Below are 25341 nucleotides of genomic sequence, written 5' to 3'. Positions count from 1 at the left end.
ATGTGCATGTGACTGTAAGCGCTGTCCGTGTATTATGATGATGATGATTATTATTAAAGATGCGTGTATTGGAACCCGTGACTCCTGTCCCCCGTGCTGGTGTCTCAAAGTGGACACTTAGATCAGTGCCAGTGCAGCAGCCTCAGCAAAGTGGAGGCAAACTGCCCCCTAACGGCCACACGCGGAATTGCACCTCACTGGATTATGCAAAGCAATGTTTACTTAAAAAAATGGAAGAAATGTCAATAATTGGCAGCTTTTCAACAGTTTTTATTCCACCATTTTGATTATACACCCAATGCAAAACATAAACACACATTTATGAGCAATTAGTGCAACTGAACATTGTAATATAGTCAAGAAAGGAGGCTTTAGCAGGGCACACAAGCTAATAATAATAATAAATACAGGAGAATGTCTATGTACAATATGACAGTCAGTGTGAGATGTACATTAAAAATAATGCAAGGGATTATGTAGAAATGGGCGGAGACTCGTGACCACAAAACAGTCTAATAATAAAGCGGCGGGGGAGTTGGAGGGAAATTATTACTTTTTTTTTTCTTTTAGAAGTCTCCCACGTCCGTTCTCTTGTCTCTGAACTTGCTCCTGGCTTTGGTGCGAGCTTTGAAGGCGGCGGAGTTGTGAAGATGCTGTCAAAAGGAGAAGAAATGGCGTTAATGTGTGTGAGAATGTCAAACGGCGGTGCGGGTACACAGGCGCCATCTTGTGGAGCACAAGGGAAGTTTGGGGATAGAAATAAAAATGATTTTAGAATACAAATATTTGACAGTCTGAGATGTATTGTTGCCCATGCGATCACATGTACTCACTGTCATTTTTACAGTTGTTTATGGGGAGTTTGACAATATTTAAACTAGTTCCTTATTCTGTTTTATTACAATTGTTTCAGCAATAGTACATAACTAAAAACTAACTTTCTGAAATCCTTTGGTTTTTGCCCTTAAAGGGGAACATTATCACAATTTCAAAAGGGTTAAAAACAATAAAAATCAGTTCCCAGTGGCTTCTTGTATTTTTTGAAGTTTTTTTCAAAATTGTACCGGTCTCGGAATATCCCTAAATAAAGCTTTAAAGTGCCTTATTTTCGCTCTCTGCGAAGACACTGGCCATTTATTTCCCTGTGACGTCACACAGTGCTGCCAATGTAAACAATGGGAATACCACAGCAAGATATAGCGACATTAGCTCGGATTCAAACTCGGATTTCAGCGACTTAAGTGATTCAACAGATTACGCATGTATTGAAACAGATGGTTGGAGTATGAAAATATTGAAGAAGAAACTGAAGCTATTGAGCGAATAGCTATTGACGCTATTCATAGCCATAGCATGGCCGAATAGCTGCGTTAGCATCGCCGGTAAAATGTGCGGACCAAACGATCAGGACTTTCGCATCTTGTGACACTGGAGCAACTTAAATCCGTCGATTGGTAAGTGTTTTTTTTCGCATTAAATGTGGGTGGAAGGAAACGTAATATAGTTGCAAATGCATGTGCAGGTTATCCATACATCTCTGTGCCATGTCTGCTTTAGCACCGCCGGTAAATAGCATGTTAGCATCGATTAGCTGGCAGTCAACATCAACAAAACTCACCTTTGTGATTTCGTTGACTTTATCGTTACAAATGCATCTGCAGGTTATCCATACATCTCTGTGCCATGTCTGTCATCGCCGGTCAAATGTGGAGACACTCTGGCACATTCAATGGGGGTCTGGCGGCAGACACTTTGGCATCTTGGGGCCAGTGGTGCAACTTGAATCCCTCCCTGTTAGTGTTGTTACACCCTCCGACAACACACCGTCGAGGCATGATGTCTCCAAGGTTCCAAAAAATAGTCAAAAAAACGGAAAATAACAGAGCTGAGACCCAATGTTTACAATGTGTTGAAAATGAAAATGGCGGCTGTATTACCCCGTCAACGTCACATTCTGACGTCATCACCTCCAGAGCGATAAACAGAAAGGCGTTTAATTTGCCAAAATTCACCCATTTAGAGTTCGGAAATCGGTTAAAAAAAATATTGTCTTTTTTCTGCACCGTCAAGGTATATATTGACGCTTACATAGGTCTGCTGATAATGTTCCCCTTTAAAGTCCTTCTTTGTCCAGGGAATTATTTCCAAAGTTTGTAAACAATAACAAAATAAAGATTTTGAGAAAAAAAATTAATCTCGTCATTTTGGTATCGATCATTAGTGCAGGGGTCGGCAACCCGCGGCTCTTTGACCACTCTGATGCGGATCAGCCGCATACTTGCCTACCGCCCGCAGAAGTCCGATAGATTTCCAAATTTCAGTGTCTCTATCAGAAATCTCCCCGGTAAACATTTTTCGATTTTCACCCAGACATTAACTTTGAGGACGTGCCGTGATGACAATGCCTCTAACACCCTTTCTACATGTCATCGCGCCTGGATTGTCATCATGCTGTATGCGTGCCGGCCGGCAGGCCGGTCACATTTTGGATGCGACCTTTATATGAACGCATACGCTACTGCAAGGCATACTTGTTCAATAGCCATACAGGTCACACTGAGGGTTGTGATATAAACAACTTTAACACTCTTACAAATATACGCCAAACTGGGAACCCACACGAAACAAGAATGACTAACACATTTCGGGAGAACATCCGCACTATAACAACATAAACACGACAGAACATTTACCCAAAATCCCATGTATCCCTGACTCTTGCGGGCTACATTATACACTCCACCCACCTCAACCGACGCACGGAGAGGTAGGTGTATAATGTAGCCTGGATGAGTCAAGGATACATGGGATTCTGGATATTTGTTCTGTCGTGTTTATGTTGTGTTCTGCGGATGTTCTCCCGAAATGTGTTTGTCATTTTTGTTTGGTGTGGGTTCAGTGTGGCGCATATTAGTAAGAGTGCTAAAGTTTTTCAAACGGCCACCCTCAGTGTGACCTGTATTGCTGTTGAATAAGGATGCCTTGCAGTCTCTAACGTGTGTCTGCAATAGTCTCGTCAAACAATTCTCTGGGCCGGCAAGCTATTTGTGCAAGCTGTAGAGGGCGCTAGCGGTAGTGCCATCAATGTACGTCTTTTTTTATTGTTCATTTGGTGAACACCAGCATACATTCGAGAGAATAATTACTCTGAAATTCGGGAAACTCCCGGGCAAATGGGGAGGGTTGGCAGGTGTGACGCTGTCAAGCGGCATTCATACAAAACTCACGGGCCGCACTAACATTACATTTTCATATTAAGGTGCAGGCCGCGTTTCTGAGACCCCTGGTTTACACATAGCACAAAGCAAAAAAAAAAAAAAACTCTGTATGCAGTATTGTTTCATTATAAATTTCAAAAGAGTTATGTGGCTCCCATTGTTTTCTTTACTTTGTGAAACGGGTCAAAATGGCTCTTTGAGTGGTAAAGGTTGCCGACCCCTGATATAATGATACTACCCTTGGTATCGACACCACTTCATGAATCGATCCGCCCTCTTACGTGTTGTGTACTTATTGTGACAATGCTGACTAGGGTTGTACGGTATACCGATACTAGTATATAGTATCGCAGTACTAATAAATCAAAAACGAGGCTATACTCTGTTTGAAAAGTACCAATTTTGCCGTCACATCATTAAGGGTTTATGAGCAGAGGAGCATGTTCGGCAGCGCACAATCACAGAGTACATACATGTAGATACGGTGTGTGGACAGAAAAGGGAGAATGGATGCATTTTGGCCAAAAAACTCAAGATTAAAAGTAAAGATATACCACTGAAACGCCCTCAGGAACTAACTAGCAACAAACATCCATCCATAGTGTTGTAGCTACTTCAAAATCACTAATCCTCGCCGGCATGGTGACAAAGTACGTTTCTTACAAGTATCATCCCTACAGGACAAGGAATAACTAAACATGCTTCACCACACACCGTAGGAAGATACAAAAGCTAGCATGCCTGAATGTAATCAAATGTCATGGGTTGATCTCCACCTGACACCAATGTAATGATACAAAGTACAATAGCTTATTTAGTCGATACTACTATGATTACATCGATATTTTTTATCGTCACAAAATCAAGTTTCCTTTTAAAATTCTAATTATGTTTATAAACTCCGGAAATATAGCCCTGGACACATGAGGAATTTGAATATGACCAATGTATCATACTGTAACTACTTAGTATCAAATAGATACCTGAATTTGTGGTATCGTCCAAAACTAATGTAAAGTATCAAAGAACAGAAGAATAAGTGATTATTACATTTTAACAGAAGTGTAGATAGAACATGTGGAAACGGAAAATAAGCAGATATTAACAGTAAATGAACAAGTGGATTAATTATCAATGTTTACAGTTTGTCCTTTATAATTTTAACAACATAATAGAATGACAAAGGACACAATATGTTACTTCATACGTCAGCAGACTAATTAGGAGGAGCCTTTGTTTACTTATTACTACTAAAAGACAAGTTGTCTCAATCAATCAATCAATGTTTACTTATGTTCCTATGTTAACTATTTGATTTAAGGACAAACTGCAATAGTAAAAATATGTTTAATGTGCCCTAAGATATTTTTGTTAAAGTAAAGCCAATAATGCAATTTTTTGTGGTCCCCTTTTATTGAGAAAAGTTTCGAAAAACATTTTGGTACCGGTACCAAAATATTGGTATCGGGACAACCCTAATGCTGACACACCAATAGTTGTCATAGTCGACTCTTATTACCAGGAAATTAACAATCATTTTAATAACTGCTTACATTCTGCTTATGCACTTCTTAAACTTTAATAGGCATTAATTTATTGGTGTGATTTAAAGCTATCATAGCATTTAACTTAGCGTTAACATGCTGGCTCTTGGTGTGCAACATGTTTAGCTTCGTCCTCCAGTGATAATTCCTGATGATGACACTTCATATATTAAGAAAAGTACAAACCCCGTTTCCATGTGAGTTGGGAAATTGTGTTAGATTTAAATATAAACAGAATACAATGATTTGTAAATCCTTTTCAACTCATATTCAGTTGAATATGCTACAAAGACAACATATTTGATGTTCAAACTGATAAACATTTTTTTTTGCAAATAATCATTACTTTAGAATTTGATGCCAGCAACATTTTACAAAGAAGTTGGGAAAGGTGGCAAAAATACTGATGAAGTTGAGGAATGCTCATCAAACACTTATTTGGAACATCCCACAGGTGTGCAGGCTAATTGGGAACAGGTGGGTGCCATGATTGGGTATAAAAGTAGATTCCATTAAATGCTAAGTAATTCACAAACAAGGATGGGGTGAGGGTCACCACTTTGTCAACAAATGCGGGAGCAAATTGTTGAACGGTTTAAGAAAAACCTTTCTCAGCCAGCTAATGCAAGGAATTTAGGGATTTCACCATCTACGGTCCATAATATCATCAAAGGGTTCAGAGAATCTGGAGAAATCACTGCATGTAAGCAGCTAAGCCTGTGACCTTCGATCCCTCAGGCTGTACTGCATCAACAAGCGACAGTGTGAAAAGGATATCACCACACGGGCTCAGGAACACTTTAGAAACCCACTGTCAGTAACTACAGTTGGTCGCTACATCTGTAAGTGCAAGTTAAAACTCTGCTATGCAAGGCGAAAACCGTTAATCAACAACGCCCAGAAACACCGTCGGCTTCACTGGGCCAGAACTCATCTAAGATGGACTGATACGAATTGGGAAAGTGTTCTGTGGTGTGACGAGTCCACATTTCAAATTGTTTTTGGAAACTGTGGACGAAAAAGAACCATCTGGATTGTTATAGGCGCAAAGTTGAAAAGCCAGCATGTGTGATGGTATGGGGGTGTATTAGTGCCCAAGGCATGGGTAACTTACACACCTGTGAAGGCACCATTAATACTGAAAGGTCCATACAGGTTTTGGAGCAGCATATGTTGCCATCCAAGCAACGTTATCATGGACGCCCCTGCTTATTTCAGCAAGACAATGCCTAGCCATGTGTTACATCAACGTGGCTTCATAGTTAAAGAGTGCGGGTATTAGACTGGCCTGCCTGTCGTCCAGCCCGGTCTCCCATTGAAAATGTGTGGCGCATTATGAAGCGTAAAATACCACAACCGAGATCCCCGGACTGTTGAATAACTTAAGCTGTACATGAAGCAAGAATGGGAAAGAATTCCAACCGAGAAGCTTAAAAAATGTGTCTCCTCAGTTCCCAAACGTTTATTGAGTGTTGTTAAAAGGAAAGGCCATGTAACACAATGGTGAACATGCCCTTTCACAACTACTTTGGCATGTGTTGCAGCCATGAAATTATAAATTAATTATTATTTCCAAAAAGAAAATAAAGTTTATGAGTTTGAACATCAAATATGTTGTCTTTGTAGCATATTCAACTGAATATGGCTTGAAAAGCATTTGCAAATCATTGTATTCCGTTTATATTTACATCTAACACCATTTCCCAACTCATGGAAACGGGGTTTGTAGTTTATCTGCCGTAACGGAGGCAATTATTCATTTAGGGAAATTAGCCGCAAGCTTGTCAATGGTGAGGACTTAGGTGTCCATAAAAAACGACCGATTGACACGTCCTTAACTTGAACCACAGATTTTCTTAAAAAATTGTAAGCGGATATAGCAAAAACAGTGCTAATATTCATTACACACTTATCTAAATTCTACTTTATTTTCTTGTTTAATTTTGTATGCATTTCTTACTTGTTATATTCTTTTTAAGAGAAGGGTCGGGATTAAATAAGATCCCCTTTCCAGACACGTCGAATGGTGCAGTTCTCGCTAAGGAAAACAAATGCGATTGTTACGCAATCCTCACCCTCTCAAAGCGGGAGATCTTCATGGCCTTTATTGTGGCCGAGTCCACCAGTATGGGAGGTCCCAGCTGGAACACGTCTCTGATGAATTCGTTAGCCTGGACAGGATAAAGTTACAGCGTCAGGCCTCTGTCGTTGCGTGGTGTCACGCCAGGTGAACTTACCTGCAGGTGGTAGTTCATCCCGGCGCCCACAAACTCCCGAAAGGCGTCGTAGGTCCTTTTTCTCAGCCAGCTGTCGATGCACATGCGCTCTGTCCCGAAGCGGATGGTCTCACTCTGGAAGTCGCCCTCCTAAAATAAATAAAAGACGACTCAGTTTAGGGGTGTTTAAAGTGCGGCCCGCAGCTCATTTTTTTTAAGGACCTGCATAACATTCTAAAAATACTGTTTTTGAAAATAAAGTGGAATAGAAGAGCAAACAGGTGAAATGTAAGAAGAACAAGTTGCAATGTGGACTCTAACAATGCTGCCATGCAGGTTTTTTTTTAAAGCAGTCGTTTAAAAACTAATAATGCTCTGAATCATTGACTTATTCGAGGCTTCAATTATTTCTAGAGCTGTCCGATAATGTTAGACTGCCGATATTATCGGCCGGTAAATGCTTTAAAATGTAATATCGGAAATTATCGGTATCAAAAAGTAAAATGTATGACTTTTTAAAAATGCCGCTGTGTACACGGATGTAGGGAGAGGTCCAGAGCGCCAATAGACCTTAAAGGCACTGCCTTTGCGTGCCAGCCCAGTCACATAATATCTACGGCTTTTCACACACACACACACACACACACACACACACACACACACACACACACACACACACACACACACACACACACACACCGCATACTTGGTCAACAGCCGTACAGGTCACACCAAGGGTGGCCGTATAAACAACTTTAACAATGTTACAAATATGCGCCACACTGTGAACCCACACCAAACCAGAATGACAAACACATTTCGGCAGAACATCCGCACCATAACACAACAGAACAAATACCCAGAACCCCTTGCAGCAATAACTCTTCCGGGACACTACAATTTACACCCCCCGCTACCTCAACCTCCTCATGCTCTCTCAGGGAGAGCATGTTCCAATTTACAAGCTGCTGTTTTGAGACATGTTAAAAATAATAATGCACTTTGTGACTTCACTAATAAATACAGCAGTGCCATGTTGGCATTTTTTTCCCCATAACTTGAGTTGATTTATTTTGTAAAAGCTTGTTACATTGTTCAATGCATCCAGCGGGCCATCACAACAAAATAAGGCATAATAATGTGTGGAATCCACGACTTTATATATCGGTATCGGTTGATATCGGAATCGGTAATTAAGAGTTGGACATTATCGGATATCGGCAAAAAAGCCATTATTGGACATCTGTAATTATTTACCATCACATATCCCACTTGAAATATTTTCAGGGAAAACATTGCATATTTTGCGTGTTTGCTATATAAGAAGACCATTTTTATTTGACAAAATGGCCTTAAAAAATAAAGATAATCGACAGTACCGAAGTTGAATTAGAAAAGTTGGAATATTTTTTATTTTAAACTTATAAGTGGGACCTATTTGAATCCAATAATTTTAGTGGGATCCATTGTTCCCTCTTATTTTTCACATGTGAGCAAACGCAAAAACTTTTTGAGCATTCAGCATCAGACGTGCACACTGTGGTCACACCATCTGCACACCTGTCCGAAACCTGGCTAAATAGGTTTCATTTCTTATGATTATTATCAAATGACTGCAGTCATTTCCATGAGATTATTTTCTAATGTGTTTTGGCTCACTTAAAATGACAATAACAAAAAAAGAGATTGTTTTTCATGAGCTGTACCCCTTTCAGATATTGCATTTTAGTTCCCATTAAAAAACATTCACATGTTGCACAATCAATCAATCAATCAATGTTTACTTATATAGCCCTAAATCACTATGAAATGCAAGCATGGGATCATGTGTACATTCCTGTAGCTTTCTGTTTGCAAAATACGTATATCTTATTGTTAGTATTTTTTTAATATAATAACATAATTACACGATTAATATTTCTAAATTAGGATTATTAATACATTTCAGTAGAATAAGCACACATTTGATTGGTAAATCATAGTGTAAAGACCTGGAATTACACTTTTTGTGATGTTGGATTTTTCCAGCTTTTTGTGTGGCTTTAAACGCATCACTGGCTAAGTGCATTATGTGCATGTGTTGGCGCAAGAGAGAAAGAGCGAGCGGATGCTATTGATATGGGACGGCAGAAAATAACCAGTTTTTACCAATGTTGTGATTGTGTGTTCTTGGCCAACAAAGACAATTGCTCAAAGTGATGGATGAATTGATGTCCTCCTTAAAGCTTATCGACAGACGTTACAATGATAGAACAATGATGATGAAAACTGTTTTATCCTTTGTGGCCGCGTGTCGTCAGTTACATTGAAAACTGTTCTGTGCTTATTTCTTTTGTGGGTGGTATAGATTTGCCGTGTGCAGATGACGTGTGAGCAGCGTGCAATTGCGCAGGCGCTTAACTGCGAGCAAACTTGCTTGACACGCACTTTAGAGGGAACGTTGATGGGATCCATTTTAAACTGTCATTACTCAAACAATAAGAAAGACAATTGATGTTTTTGTGACTTATTTACATATTTAAGGCTCCAATTACTCGTCATTAAATATTTTCCTTTAAACATTTGTTTGGATAAAATATTGTATTGTGTGTTTTTGCCATTAAAAACAAACAAAACATTTTTTTCTAATTTATATCACCAGATACACCAGCAACTGATCAAAAGGTGTAAACGGCGAATAATAATAAAAAAATATATATATATAAACAAATTGTTTTTATAATTTTTTATGACACTGGGAACTAACTTTAGGTGAGCTTTAAAAGGTAAAATAAATATTTATAAATTGTATGGGGTAGGATAGGTTGATTGGCAACACTAAATTGGTCCTATTGTGTGCATGCGAGTGTGAATGTTGTCTGTCTGTGTTGGCCCTGTGATGAGGTGGCTACTTGTCCAGGGTATACACCGCCTTCTGCCCGATTGTAGCTGAGATAGGCTCCAGCACCCCCTGTCATCCCAAAAAGGGACAAGCAGTAGAAAAATGGATGGATGATTCTGATAATGAAAAATCTCAAAATGTCCTTAGCAAGCTTTGATTTGTCAGTGTGAAAAGTTTGGACACCTCAATCTTTGATGTTGCCGCTTTGTTATCTAAAAGAAAGCGATGAAGTTAAAAAGCACCTCGACGGCCTTGAGGACGTCCCTGAACACGGAGCGCTGCTTCTTCTTGTCCGTCTTGGCCCGATGTTTGTTGCAGTCCGTGGCCAGCGCGCTCAGTTTCTCACACAACTCGTCCCAGTTGTCAAACTCAAACTCCTAAAGGAGGAAGCCGCTGCCATGAGTGACGTGTCCTCCGACAAGAGTTCACATACAGTGTGGGATTTAGTTTTTAGACAACTCACAGGGTCCATATCTCTCGCGAGCTCGAAAAGCAGTGCTATGGTCTCTCCTGCTGCGATTCTCATGTTGACGTCGTCGCTCTCCAGCAATCTTGGCAGTTTGGGCAGATGTCTGAGGAGGAACAAATAGGAATTAGGTTGTACAATATACCGGTACTAATGATGTAAAAAAGGTACTTTACTGCCTTCAAAACTTTCCGGGTGCTTTTATTTTTTCCCATGGACATAACGTGGTGCCACAGTAACATGAGCTGAGGGGTGTGTATATCAACACCAACACACAGAGCACTTACAATTGGAAAAGGCGTGGGGGGGAGGGGTGGAAGGAAAATGGACATATTTTGATGAAGGTGAAGGCACTGAAGCACCATTTTACAAGCACTGTCAAAATGTGGTGCCACAGTAAATGTGTGATATCCCACTTGTTTGTAACCGTTTTGAAAACAAATGATAAATGTATGCTTTATCCTGTTATATCTCACATTATATATTCTGTTTTGGAAAAACGTTGTCAAACAATTCATAAAAAAAAAAAATACAAAAGAAAACATTTTAATGCATATTTACATTTATTCAGTTATATACATTCATTCACTCTCGTTTCCTTCATTCTATATTTTTGTTGTAATATTTTCAGAATGTTTGTTCTACTTTTGGCCAAAGTAAGAAAGAAAACAATGTGAGGTTGAGTTTATTTTTAGTTTTAAATGTCATGATTTTATTAGTCCGGCCCAAGTGTGCACAGATTTTCCTCCATGCGGCCCGAGCTCAAATTACTGTGACACCCCTGTTTTAAACAGGGGGGCGGCATAGCTCTGTTGGTAGAGTGGCGGTGCCAGGTTCGATTCCCACTTCCGCCATCCTAGTCACTGCCGTTGTGTCCTTGGGCAAGACACTTTACCAACCTGCTCCCAGTGCCACCCACACTGGTTTAAATGTAACTTAGACATATGTAAAGAGCTTTGAGTCACTAGAGAAAATCGATATATAAATATAATTCACTTCCTTTCACTTAAAACATAGCTAGCTATCGACTAACGTCTTTCCAGTGTTTTAGCTACTTCTACCTTTTCAGCCAGTTTGAAATTCCATCTATTTTCTACCGCTTATTCCCTTTTGGGGTCGCTGGCGCCTATCTCAGCTACAATCGGGTGGAAGGCGGGGTACACCCTGGACAAGTTGGCACCTCATCGCAGGGCCAACACAGATAGACAACATTCACACTCACATTCACACACTAGGGCCAATTCAGTGTTGCCAATCAACCTATCCCCAGGTGCATGTCTTTGGAGGTGGGAGGGGCCTATCCCCAGGTGCATGTCTTTGGAGGTGGGAGGAAGCCGGAGTACCCGGAGGGAACCCACGAATTCACGGGGAGAACATGCAAACTCCACACAGAAAGATCCCGAGCCCGGATTTGAACCCAGGACTGCAGGACCTTCGTATTGTGAGGCAGACGCACTAACCCCTCTGCCACCGTGAAGCCCCGCCAGTTTGAAATTATTTTAGATATTTTTATGTCTGAATTTTAGCTATGTTTTAAAGCTATTCTTGAATGTATGGATGCACTTTAACTGCTCGACACTTAATCTTGTACATGTCGCAATGAATATAAAACATCCATCCGTATATCTAATCCTCGCCTCCATGGCAACAAATAAAGTGAGGTTCTTACAAGTATCATCTCTGCAGGACAAGGAATAGCTAAACATGCTTAACTACACACCGTAGGACAGGGGTAGGGAACCTATGGCTCTCGAGCCAGATGTGGCTCTTTTGATGACTGCATCTGGCTCTCAATAAATCTTGGTTTACATTGCTTAACACCTTAAGTAATGAATAATTCCGCTGGTAATCACAGTGTCAAAACTAACGTTCAAAATATAAAACATTCTCATGCATTTTAATCCATCCATCCGGTTTCTACCGCACCTGTTCAAGAAGTCCCATTAACTGTATGAAGTATTTTATTTATTGTTGGTTAGCTTCAGAATAACAATGTAATTAAAAAGAATAAGAGACCTATTATACTCTGAAAATGTTGGTCTTACTTAAAAATGCATGCATTTAGTTGTATTCAGTCTTAAAAAATTTTTTATATGCTCTCAAGGAAATAGTTTTTAGAATATTTGGCTTGTATGGCTCCCTCAGCCAAAAAGGTTCCCGATCCCTGCCGTAGGAGGATATAATGGCTAACTGCTACAACAAGCTAGCACTCCTGAATGTAAATAAATAGGTGGATCTACACAAATAGACTAACGATACCAAGTACCAAACCTGTGGATGGTCGAAATAAAATAGATATTTTTTATTATTACAAAAGCTTCTGTACTTTAATTGTTTATAAATTCAGAAAATATGTCCCTGGACACAGGAGAACTTTAATTATGACCAATGTATGACCCTGTAATTACTTGGTAATGGACAGATACCCAAATTTGTACTGATACCCAAACTAATATACAGTATCCAAACAGAAAAATAAGGATCATTAGATTTGAACAGAAGTGTAGATTAAACATGATAAAACCCAAAATAGCAGTAAATAAACAATTATATTAATATTCCATTTAAAACTGCATTTAGTTGGGATAATGAGTCATACATTGGACTATAGCATCCATTATTTAAATTTGTCTTAACTATTAAGATGAACCTCAACTATGACTTATTTTATCTTGGTGGAAAATATTGGACACGATGTGTTGTCTCGCTTATGAGATGCAATAAAAGTGTAAGCCACTGTGACCTTATTGTTCATTTTAATAATGTTTTTATTTAATTTTTTATAAATGGCTGTGATGATAATGTAAATAACAGATGTCTGATCACTGCTCTGTTGGAATTCTTATTAATATTGATACTGTTGTTGATATTATTCATTTTTGTTTGACTACTTTTGGATTGTTTTGTGTCAAGTTTTTGTGTCCTCGTAATTGTTCTGTTGATTCTGAATGTCGCTGGGCCGGGTTTGATTTTGGAATTACTGTAGTATTATTGTGTATTATTTTGTTGGACTTTTGATTGTTTGAAACTTTTATGAGTAGATTGCACAGTACAGTACATATTCCGTACAATTGACCACTAAATGGTAACATTCGAATAAGTTTTTCAACTTGTTTAAGCCTGGGTCCACGTTAATCAATTAATGTACTGATTAATAATGGAAAAAAAATTATTAAATTAAATTTTTCTGCCGCTTGTCCCTCATAGTTGTGACAAAATAATAGAATGGGAAATAACACTATATGTTACTGCAGAGGTCAGCAACCAATTTATTACCAGTTTACTTACCTACAACTATTTAATGCCTACATTGTTCTTTATTGTAATATGAAACTGATGTTTAAGGTATCAGAAGAATCTCTGTTACAACACTGACATTTTTAGTGGACCAGTGTATGTTGAATAGTATGTAAATATCGGGACAACACTAATAGGAATGAATCAAAAATGTAAACAAAAAGAAGATATTGCGGCTGCTGGACGTACTTGTGCAAGATGTCTTTCAGCTGGCTGGCCGTGCAGATGGTGAGCAGGAGGGCCCAGGACAGGAGCGCGTTGGTGTGGAGCTGACTGGTGGGGGCGCTGATAGAGGGGCTTGTACCGTCACCCCGGGCGTACGAGCGCGTGAAGAGGTTCTCCAAGCACTCCATGGTGGCCCGCACGTCCAACACGTCGTCCTCCGTGACTAGCGTACAAAGGCCCAAACTCGTCGCCACCTACAATGAGAACTGCGGTGATGTCGCCGCCTTCAACGCCCCAAAGGCGTCGCGCCGGGATTAGCGACTCACCGCCTGCCTGCCCAGAATATTGGCCGAACCGTCCGCCAGGATGTTCTTGAAGACGGGTTTGAGGGTCTTGAAGACCTCCTCGCTCTCAATGTCGGAGCCCAGCTGGATGCAGAGCAGGCAGGCCAGGGAGGCTGCTGCTCGCTGCTCCTCGCCTTTACCTGGAAAAGACAACTGCTGATGTAAGAATGTTGGCGCACTAACTTCACTCCATCACCCCACCTGCAGGTATTGCAACATTTGAAAATTACCCCCATCTATCCATTGTTTTCTATGATTAATTCTATCATCACATAAAACCCTTTACAAGCTCCTTCTAGATAATATTAAAAAAATGTCTGCTTGCCATATTCATTAATCATTCGAATTGCACTTTTAACAGATTATTTTAAAATATTAAGTTGCACAGTTTGCTACAACACCCGCTCTCGTGCGCTTTATTGCAGCAGACATGCAGAAACTATATTTGCCGTAAATTCCAGGGTATAAACTAATACTTTTTTCATGCGCTTTGTCCCATGCCGCTTAAAAAACGGTGCAGCTGAGTTATGGATTTTTCTTTGCTGACGGCCATATTGCAAATAGTTTTCATAAAACACATGTAAAGACATTGAAATGGTGTTATTGTTTGCCCTAAAACACCATCTTTTGAAAGAGTTTACTCATCGTGTTTGGGGAAATATGCACTCATCCTGCAACCTTCAAAGGTTGTTCATATTCATCACCTACTCAGTGGCCTAGTGGTTAGAGTGTCCGCCCTGAGATCGGTAGGTTGGGAGTTCAAACCCCCGGCCGAGTCATACCAAAGACTATAAAAAAATGGGACCCATTACCTCCCTGCTTGGCACTCTGCATCAAGGGTTGGAATTGGGGGTTAAATGACCATAAATAATTCCCGGGTGCGGCGCCGCTGCTGCCCACTGCTCCCTGATCAAGGGGATGGGTCAAATGCAGAGGAGAAATTTCGCCACGCCTAGTGTGTGTGTGACAATCATTGATACTTTAACTTTATATTCAGACAAGGCAAGCGCAAAAACAGCTTTTGTGGATATGGCCACCTTGATTTCCGACGTCGTAACTGGATCGCCCACAACTCGGCTGGGAAGTCATTCCCAGCTACAACTTCAGAGGTAAATGGAAGGCACCGTAAGTCATAGCGGGCAATTAGTTTGACAGAATGTCTTCAAAAAGCAAGACAGTTTTACTCGTGTATGGATGAAAACAAACAGCCCAACTTGGAACTGGAAACACTACCGTATTTTTCGGACTATAAGTCACAGTTTTTTTCATGGTTTGGCCGGGGGTGCGACTTACACTCCGGAGCGACTTATGTGTGAAATGAACATATTACCGTAAAATATCAAATACTATTATTTAGCTCATTCACGTAAGAAACTAGACGTATAAGATTTCATGGGATTTATGGATTAGGAGTGACAGTTAGGTAAAGGTATAGCATGTTCTATATGTTAGTTATTTGAATGACTCTTACCATAATATGTTAGGTTAACATAGCAGGCACTTTCTCAGTTGCTTATTTATGAGTCATATAACGTACACTTATTCAGCCTGTTGTTCACTATTCTTTATTTATTTTACATTGCCTTTCAGATGTCTATTCTTGGTGTTGGATTTTATCAAATAAATTTCCCCCAAAAAATGCGACTTATATATGTTTTTTTTCCTTCTTTATTATGCATTTTCGGCAGGTGCGACTTATACTCCGGAGCGACTTATACTCCGAAAAATGCGGTAATAAACAATAAAGGACATGCGGGTAACGACTCAGCGCAAACGACAAACTTTATAACAAAGTGCTCGCAACACATACTGGTACTCCAGCAGCAACTCCCCTCAACGATACAAATATGAAAAATGAAACCAAGACATAAATCCCTAATTTCATGTGTTAAATAAACGAGATGATTTCAGTTTTACCACACAAACATACAATTACAGCTAACCCAACGCTTACAAGCATATTGCACTCCTGTCGGAAACGCTGACCTGTCTCTTTTCTTGCTTAGTCGGCACTTCTGTGGCAGGCCCGTCTAGGCAATAAACACCACCCCGACATTAGGGTTGTGCGATATAGACGATGCAAGTGAAATGAACTATATTTATGGCGCCTGTTCTCTAGTGACTCAAAGTGCTTTACATTGAGAAAGCCATTATCTACATTTAAGGTACATTTACAGTAGTGGGGGTTGAGTGTCCCAAGGACACATCGGCAGTGACTAGGATTGCGAAAGCTGGATTTGAACCAGGAACCTTCAAGTTGCTGGTCGACCGCTCTGATATAATTTTGGCCAAAGACAGAAATGTTAATACTATCGTGATACTTTACGTTGATTAAACGTTCTAGGCGTGTCCTGCAAATTATACGGCGACAAGAGAACCGCAATGTTGCGTCCTTGCAGCTAATGTCGCTCCCCTTCTAAGTAAGCAATCCTCGCTTCCATAGAGACAAATACACTACACTTATTGCAAGTATCATCTAGAGGTGGCGGAAATATTTGTGTGGAGGGGGACGTTGCCTGCGCACCTGCAGCGAAGCGGGGTGTGCCAGGACCACCATCGAGATCAGCGACAGGTGCGTAGATGGCCCACCGGGGCCTGTTTATCTAATCACCTGTCGCTCTGTTAAAAAGGCAGCAGCCGGGAGAAAAGAGGTGGTAGAGCAAATTGTGGGGTTTGCCTTGCAGGGGGTTCTTCGGACCACCAATCAATTCCATGAGAGCCCACATCAGGGTTACAATACATTTTTATTTGCTTCTTTCAGCAATTGTCTTTTCTGTCCTTCTTTGTCACTCTCTCGCTCTCACTCTAGCTCCACCACCCCTCTCCTCCCGGCTGCTGCCTTTTAACAGAGCGACAGGTGATTAGATAACCAGGCCCAGGTGGGCCGTCTACGCACCTGTCGCTGATCTCGAAGCCGGTCCTGGGACACCCCGCTTCGCTGCAGGTTCGCAAGCCACGCCCCATCCACAATTTGATTTTTAGATTCATTGCAAATCAGACATAGGCGATTGTAAAATTGATTAGTAAACGTCAATAATCGATGTATTTGTTGTAAATAAAGTAATGCAGACAGTTCATAAATTAGGCTGACTGCAGTGAGACACTTCACCAAGAGGTCCAACCCCCTCCTTTATTTTAGTTTCTAGTTTTGCGCACATTTTCATTGATTTAATCAATATAATGCAAAGTAATTCAACTATTTATTATTACAAGTGCACTGTTTTTTTTAAAGCTGCAAGTGCTAAATGCTTATTTAGTGAAAAGAAATGTAAAACTGCATCAACAGATAAATTACAGATGCATGAGTAATTGATTTTTAATCGAACAATAGCTTCTGAATCGTGAGGTGCGTAAGAACTCCCACCTCTGGTATCATCCCAGACGACGAGGGCTAGCTAAACATGCTACACTACACATCGTAGATAGCTATGCAAACCGTTAAGCTCAAGCTCTTAAAAGGGTAGGCAGATTTATACAATTAGAATATTAAATATGAGCGGCGCACAAAAAAAATTCAAATCTAAATCGCGATTCTTATTCATACCGATTCATAACTTTCAAAAATGTATATTACATTTATAAAGTTTTTTTTTAAATCGTTATATTACATATATACATACATACATACATATCAGTTTTTTAAAATGTATGTTTTATTCAATGCAAATTCAACAAAATGTTGTTATCTGTACCGTAAAGTTCAAATTTGAATGACAATAAAAAGGAATTCTTAGTCTAAGTTTAGGCCATCTTCATGCAACCAGAATGAGTGACCTGTTGTAAAAAGGTTTCATTGCAATTATAGAATCGATAAAGCAGAGGATCAGTATATGGTTGATACTAAAGTGATTAGATGAATGCTTTATTAACACAAAATTGTTTTTGTTATAATTAAACTCAGGAAAAACAAGGAGGACTTATAGGGCAAAATAGTAGGAAGTAACTAAAATTGTATTAATATTGTTTCGCTGACATCTTGTGTTTTATTGGATTATAATGGACATTATAATACAAGTCAAAAATGTTTTTAATGATCTTGAAAATGTCAAGAGTCAGTACAGTTGAACCTTGATTTACGAACTTCTCTATTTACGAGCTTTTAGTTCAGGCCAATTATGCCTCTGCTTTATTAAGGCGCCTGCAGGTAAGACAGCATTTACATACAAAGGAAAGCGGCCAATTCATATACAAAAACTCAACTGACGTATATCGTTATTGCAAGAGGCTGCAATGTATGTTGCAATATACAGTACAGGCCAAAAGTTTGGACACACCTCATTTCAATGAGTTTTCTTTATTTTCATGACTATTTACATTATAGATTGTCACTGAAGGCATCAAAACTAGGACCCCTGTGAAGTGAAAACCATTTCTGGTGACTACATCTTGAAGCTCATCAGGAGAATGCCAAGAGTGGCTATTTTGAAGAAACTAGAATATAAAAACATGTTTTCAGTTATTTCACCATTTTTTGTTAAGTACAAAATTCCACATGTGTTCATTTATAGTTTTGATGCCTTCAGTGACAATCTACAATGTAAATAGTCAAGAAAATAAAGAAAACCCATTGAATGAGGTGGACACACCAATATCGCCCATCAGTAGCCTCCAACATAACGTCTTGCTCATATCTTTAAAATGTTCGGCTACCTTTCTTCAGGCTGCGTTCGATGCTATCGGTGATGGTCATCCTTCTTTCTGAGATGAACTCGTACAGGATGCGCGTGGCCATTGCCGTCTTGAGCCCGTCCATAGCCCCCTGTCTGGTCTTGGCGCTTAAAAAAAAAAAAGAATGATGCATAAAAAAAGTTAATTAAAGCTCCTGCTTGAATGCTTATTGCATACTAATGAGGTAAACAAGTACCTCTTATCCACTGTGCTGTCAATGAACCCCTTGAGCTTGTACTGGAAATCCTCCTGGGCCGTGTCCTCGCTGGCCTCTGCACCTTAACAGTGAACAACTTTGAGCACTTCGATATTTTCTTAATATTACAAGAAAAAAAAGCCGAACAGAGGCCCACCTTCATCTGCTACACTGGTGTCACTGAAGCTGCTGTAATGACTGAGGGTCTCGACAGAAGCGTCCTCGTCGCTGAAAGGCTGCACGTTTCCATGCTGGCCCCCTGATGGAAAAAAAAAAAAAGAACGTGACGTTATGCAATATTGGTAAAACACAGGTAGTGTTGCAAAAAAACGTGGTTATCTAATCTGCTACCGTATACTCATGCTGGTTGGTAGATCGCTGTACAGGGTCAAGGGCGGTGCACACTATTTACTGTGCAAATAAAACCTGCTCTCACATGGATGGACGTTAAACTAGTCATATGCGGATTGATACTAAAATATCAATGTTAGACTTCTCACTCTAATATTAATTTTCAAATTTAACTAAGTACTTGAAATAATGTATATTGTTAACAGGAACACAGTATAAAGTAACAAACATTGGGATCTTGTCTAAATTGAACACAATTTGTTGGAACTACTTTTTCTTCCGCCTAAGTAAGTGCGTTGTCATTTGTCTATTTTTTTTAAAAATGAATGTCAATTAAAATAAGTCACTCGGTCTTATCAAACTACAGGGGAGTGTATCATTTTATTGTAGGCTATTTGGAGAAACTAATTACAGAGATGACGATGAATAAGATAGCTAGGATTGTTAATTTTGAAATCAGATTTTGGATTGCTGTAATAACAGGTCATGTGCATAATTCAAATTTGCTTTCGAAAGACCACCATGTTTGTACACAAACGCAATTTTAATGTCTGAATGTCATCCTGGAACTGTTTTGAAACATTTTACTGGAACGCATGTCATTTATTTGCACAAAACTTGGTAACTGTTTTATCTACAGTTTTTCCAGGCTCATTACTCTTTTTTTTTTGCTGACGTATGCATTGATTTAATCACTGACTGTTTCGCGCTTAATGTAAAAGAGCTTGTATGGTCAAAATAAACAACCTGATTAATCTCAGTGTGTTCATGAGTAATGCGACAGTGATTAATCAAAAGAGTTGACTCGTTAATTTTAACAGCCCTAAAGATAAGTCACTCAGTGCAGGATAACGCCATCATTTGTTTTGTCAGGGATTCTCTAAGAGCAGCAACACTTAGAATATGCTTCTTCTTAAACTTCTCCAGATACATTCGGTATATTTCCCTGCGGCATTGGTACTGGATCGGCATCGCCTATACCAGCCTGAATTTTACTCGGTATCGGATCTGAAAGAAAATCAGCTGTATCACACATCACAACGTACCTCTAAACACTTTCCTGCACTGTTCAGTTCCACAAACATCTATATATTGTGTTGTTGACAGTGTTATTTACCAACCCGGATACATTCAGGTTATTTCCACACGGAATTAGTACTGGATCTAGCCTGAATTTTACTCGGTATTGGATCTGAAAGAAACTCAGCTGTATATCGCACATCACTTCATACCACACTAAACACTTTTCTGTACTGTTCAGTTCCACTATATAGGTTGTGTTGTTGATGGTGTTATTTACACACCCAGATACATTCGGTATATTTACACGCGGAATCGGTACTGGATCGGCATCGCCAATATTAGCCTGAATTTTACTCGGCATCGGAAAGAAAATCAGCTGTATCGCACATCAATACATACCGCTCTAAAGACTTTACTGTACTGTTTAGTTCCACAAATATCTATATATATTGTTGTGTTGTTAATGTTATTTACAAACCCAGATACATTCGGTATATTTCCATGTGTGATCGGTACTGGATCGGTATCACCGATACTAGCCTGAATTTTACTCAGCATCGAAATTCAGCAGTATCGCACATCACTCCATACTAGGGATGTCCTGATCCTGGTTTTTGTATTTCCGATCCGATGCCGATATTGTTTTTGCACTTCCGATCCAATACTTGCCTATCCGAGCATGTATTAAATTTTAAAGTTATTCAGCCCACTTAGTTGTCAGATTCATGCTGAAAAGGATTTTAGTGGTCTTGATAACAACTAGCCAGCTGAATTACATGAGTTTGAATAATACACAATAGTTGGTATTCAAGGATAAACACAAAATATCAAAAATTATACATGAAATGGCATCATTAAACAGTAAAAAAGTGAACTACTTAGTATAAAGTGCAAATAATGCTGTAAACATTATTTAAAAAAAAGCAAAACACACAAACAACCTGAGTGGGATAAAATGTCTACAACTCAGCATCAATACTTGCTCTTGAACAAATGTAAACTTTATATATATATATATATATATATATATATATATATATATATATATCTCTACAAACTCCCTTCAATTGTTTGCCCCAGTCGGGGGGGGCAGACAATTGAAGTCTAAGCATAATGGGGAGATTCTTTCTAACAAAGACGAGCACTCAAAGATGCTCAGGTATCAGCCTGCTCCTTTGTTCATCCATGATAAGTGCTAAAAAACCTCTCACTCGCAAGTCATTAAAATGTCTTACAACTTTACCACCACGCTTGACTTTATTGTGGCATGTTTTGCACTCCACCTCTTCATCTTTTTCGTTTTGTAGGATAAAATAATCCCACACAGCTAACATTTTTACCGTAACTTAATTCACACGGCCGTCTGAACGGTTAGAACGCAGACCTGTGGATGTTTTGAAGGTGTTCTGGAAAATGCGGAACGGAGATAAAGGAGCAGCAGAAGAGTGGAATGTGTTTTTTTAAAATCGGTGTGTTGGAAAACACGGACCTGAGGTTTTTTTTTTTTTAAACTTGATCTAGATCGGCATTTTCCCATGCCTTGCCGATACGCATTTTTTGGCAAATATCGGATCGGGACAACCCTACTACATACCGCTCTCAACACTTGACTGTACTGTTCAGTTGCACAAAAATGTATACATTGACTCGTTGATAGTGTTATTTTCGAACCCATATACATTATGTATATTTACACACGGAATCGGTACCTGATCGGCATCGCCAATACTACCCTGAATTTTACTCGGTACCGGATGGAGTGGAAAAAAGATAAAAAATCAGCTGTATCGCACATCACTTCATACCGCTTTAAACATTTTACTGTACTGTTCAGTTCAGTTAAATTCCACTATATATGTTGTGTTTATCATAGTGTTATTTACAAACCCAGATACATTCGGTTTATTACCACGTGGAATCGGTACTGGATCGGCATCGCCTATACTAGCCTGAATTTTACTCAGTATCAGATCTGAAAGAAAATCAGCTGTATCGCACATCACTACATACTGCTCTCAACACTTTAATGTACTGTTTAGTTCCACACATATCTATATATATATATATATATATATATATATATATATGTTGTGTTGTTGATAGTGTTATTTACAAACCCTGATACATTCGGTATATTTCCACGCGGGATCGGTACTGGATGGCATTGCCAATACTGGCCTGAATTTTACTCTGTATCGCAAAGAAAATAAGCTGTATCGCACATCACTATATATCGCTCTAAAGACTTTACTGTACTGTTTAGTTCCAGAAATATCTATATCAGGGGTGTCCAAACTTCTTCCAAAGAAGGCCGCACACGGAAAAATTTAAGCATGCAGGGGCCATTTTGATATTTTTCATTTTCCAACCATAACAAAATATATGATTTTTTTTTTTTAATCCTTAGGGCTCCTGGGGAGCATAGAGTGCCTCAGTCACTGAAATGTTAAAAATAAGTCAAATCATTATTATTTTTTATTTAATTCTTACAGTATGTCTCTATATAAACCTTAGGTTGATATAAAGTAAAACAAATAAGTTTTTTTGCCTTTTCTGTCAAAGACAACTTTGTTTTTTTTATAGTAAAACTGAAATATGCAGTATTTAGATAGATAGATAGTACTTTATTGATTCCGTCAGGAGAGTTCCTTTATTTAGCAATTAAAGCCCTCAAAGATCAATAATGCAGGACACCATTGATTTTAATTATTTATTATTTTGGAGTAATCACAGTGAAAAGTTCAATAAAATCCTACTAAATATATTTGAGATCCAAAAGGTTCCCCACTCAAAGTGATGCATTTTTATTTATTTTTTTAACATTTAAATTTCAAGATCAACTTCCGATATATCCGTCAATTTAAAGTTTAAACTATTATTTTGTTTGTTTTATGCTCTTTTGTCGAAACTGATGTTTTTATATGGCAACCACACAACATATGCAATACTTTTTCCACATAAAACATTTAAAAAGCGATAATTTTTAAAGGCCTACTGAAAGCCACTACTACCGACCACGCAGTCTGATAGTTTATATATCAATGATGAAATATTAACATTGCAACACATGCCAATACGGCCGCTTTAGTTTACTAAATTGCAATTTTTTATTTCCCACAAAATATCCTGTTGAAAACGTCACGGAATGATGACGTGTGCGCGTGACGTCACCGGTTGTAGCGGACATGTTCTTCCAGCACTGATCACGGCTAAAAGTCGTCTGCTTTAATCGCATAATTCCACAGTATTCTGGACATCTGTGTTGCTGAATCTTTTTGCAATTTGTTCAATTAATAATGGAGAAGTCAAAGAAGAAAGATGTAAGTGGGAAGCGGTGTATTGCGGCTGCCTTTAGCAACACAAACACGGGGTTTCCTTGTTTACATTCCCGAAGGTGCAGCTTTACCATGGAACAGAGCGGTCAAGCGAACATGGTTCCCGACCACATGTCAACCGGCAAGTTTCGGTGAGAAAATTGTGGTAATAAGTCAGCTCTTACCGTAGATATGAGCGGAGCTTGCGTCGTTCATCGTGCACCTGTCAAAAAGGCAGCTGCGTGGCTTACCTCAGAGACACTGGCGGTCACCACACCAGTAGCCACACCCCTCCGACTTTCAAGTATGACAGTATAGTCTCACTACAACACTAGTAACACAATAAGCAGATAAGGGATTTTCCAGAATTATCCTAGTAAATGTGTCTAATAACATCCGCATCGCTCTCACTGCCCTGTCTTTTTTTTCTTTCTAGTTCTTCACTCTCACTTTCCTCATCCACAAATCTTTTATTCTCACTCAAATTCATGGGGAAATAGTTGCTTTCTATGCCCAAATCGCTCTCGCTCCTGGTGGCCATGATTGTAAACAATGTGAGGAGCTCCACAACCGGTGACGTCACGCGCACATCGTCTGCTACTTCCGGTACAGGCAAGGCTTCTTTATTAGCGACCAAAAGTTGTGAACTTCATCAGCGATGTTCTCTACTAAATCCTTTCAGCAAAAATATGGCAATATCGCGAAATGATCAAGTATGACACATAGAATGGACCTGCTTTCCCCGTTTAAACAAGAAAAGCTCTTTTTAAGTAGGCCTTCATTTTTTCCATGTGTGGCCCTCAGTGGAAAAAGTTTGGACACCCCTGGTTTACATGGTATCGGCCCACTTCGACAATGTGCAGTGGGACACCGCCTTCATCACGCCCCAAAAACAACCGACTAATGTCCGCAATCTCTTCCGTTACATCACGGGGACGTCAGCCAACAATGTCCAACGCCTCATTGTACCGAAGTAAGTCCCAAAAGCAGCCACTTTATGTCCCAGCTCGCCCCCATTTTTGTTTTTGGCCCGCTATACAAAAACAAACACGGACGTTAGCAAGTGAGCTAACGTTAGCGGTTAGCTTATGGACGTTCAAAAAAAGGCAAACTGGATCAAATCAACGGTTTGTTCGTGTGCTTGATACAAAACTTAAGTTATTATTAAGAGGTTGAATGTAAAAACGTGAGAACAAAACGGCGCTTCGTCGTGTATTGTCACGTTGTGGCTGCTTTGTCAGCCGCTAGCTATCCACGTAGGTGCGTTTGTAGTCCACCGGGGGGACACGTGTAATGCATTTCAATGGCGTCGCGGCGGCAAAAGGACTACAACTCCCGTCCCGCCGGGCGAGGCCTTCGCGCGCCTCAAAGGCCGCACTCACCTCTGCCGCTCTTCTTCTTGGCTCTCGGCATGTTTTCTTCCGCCAAAATCAACCGTGGACTTTCAGCCAAAATCAGCCAATACACGACAAGCCTTTATTGTGTTGTCTCGCAAAATGAAAATAGTCCCTCGGCACCGTGAAGACAAAAGAATTGAAAGCGATCTTGGAGAAGTACTGTTGGCCGAGACGATACATTTTCCCTCATACAACAGTGCTGTGGACACGTGACGCGGCCGCGCTACTTTTTACCGGCGTGGCTGGCCAATCACGGGAGAG

General features: G+C 39.6%; 1 protein-coding gene across 2 annotated transcripts; it reads right to left on the bottom strand.

Moving 5' to 3' along the window:
• Window positions 1–249: 249 nt before the first annotated feature.
• LOC133561232 (interferon-related developmental regulator 1-like) lies at window positions 250–25303 on the bottom strand. 2 transcript variants are annotated; one of them, XM_061914570.1, is made up of 11 exons: window positions 25066–25303; window positions 19153–19254; window positions 18996–19077; window positions 18782–18906; window positions 14114–14271; window positions 13812–14041; window positions 10323–10431; window positions 10102–10236; window positions 7000–7128; window positions 6838–6933; window positions 250–653 (listed from the first exon to the last, which is right to left on the bottom strand). In XM_061914570.1, the coding sequence occupies exons 1-11, from the start codon at window positions 25094–25096 to the stop codon at window positions 567–569; spliced, it is 1284 nt and encodes a 427-aa protein (XP_061770554.1). In that variant the 5' UTR covers window positions 25097–25303; the 3' UTR covers window positions 250–566. The 2 variants fall into 2 exon arrangements, with proteins under 2 accessions (XP_061770554.1, XP_061770555.1); XM_061914571.1 differs by having other exon boundaries at window positions 18996–19071.
• Window positions 25304–25341: the final 38 nt, after the last annotated feature.

This window comes from Nerophis ophidion, linkage group LG10 (assembly GCF_033978795.1).
Source record: "Nerophis ophidion isolate RoL-2023_Sa linkage group LG10, RoL_Noph_v1.0, whole genome shotgun sequence".
Taxonomy (NCBI): Eukaryota; Metazoa; Chordata; class Actinopteri; order Syngnathiformes; family Syngnathidae; genus Nerophis; species Nerophis ophidion.
This window is presented reverse-complemented; position numbering and strand designations above follow the sequence as displayed.

Coding starts and splice junctions, on each gene's coding strand:
- LOC133561232 (XM_061914570.1), bottom strand. CDS start 25,096: ATGCCGAGAGCCAAGAAGAAGAGCGGCAGAG. Junction 18,907..18,995: donor GACAGCACAGTGGATAAGAG/GTACTTGTTTAC, acceptor TTTTTTTTTAAG/CGCCAAGACCAGACAGGGGG. Junction 14,272..18,781: donor CGAACGCAGCCTGAAGAAAG/GTAGCCGAACAT, acceptor TGTCTTTTCCAG/GTAAAGGCGAGGAGCAGCGA.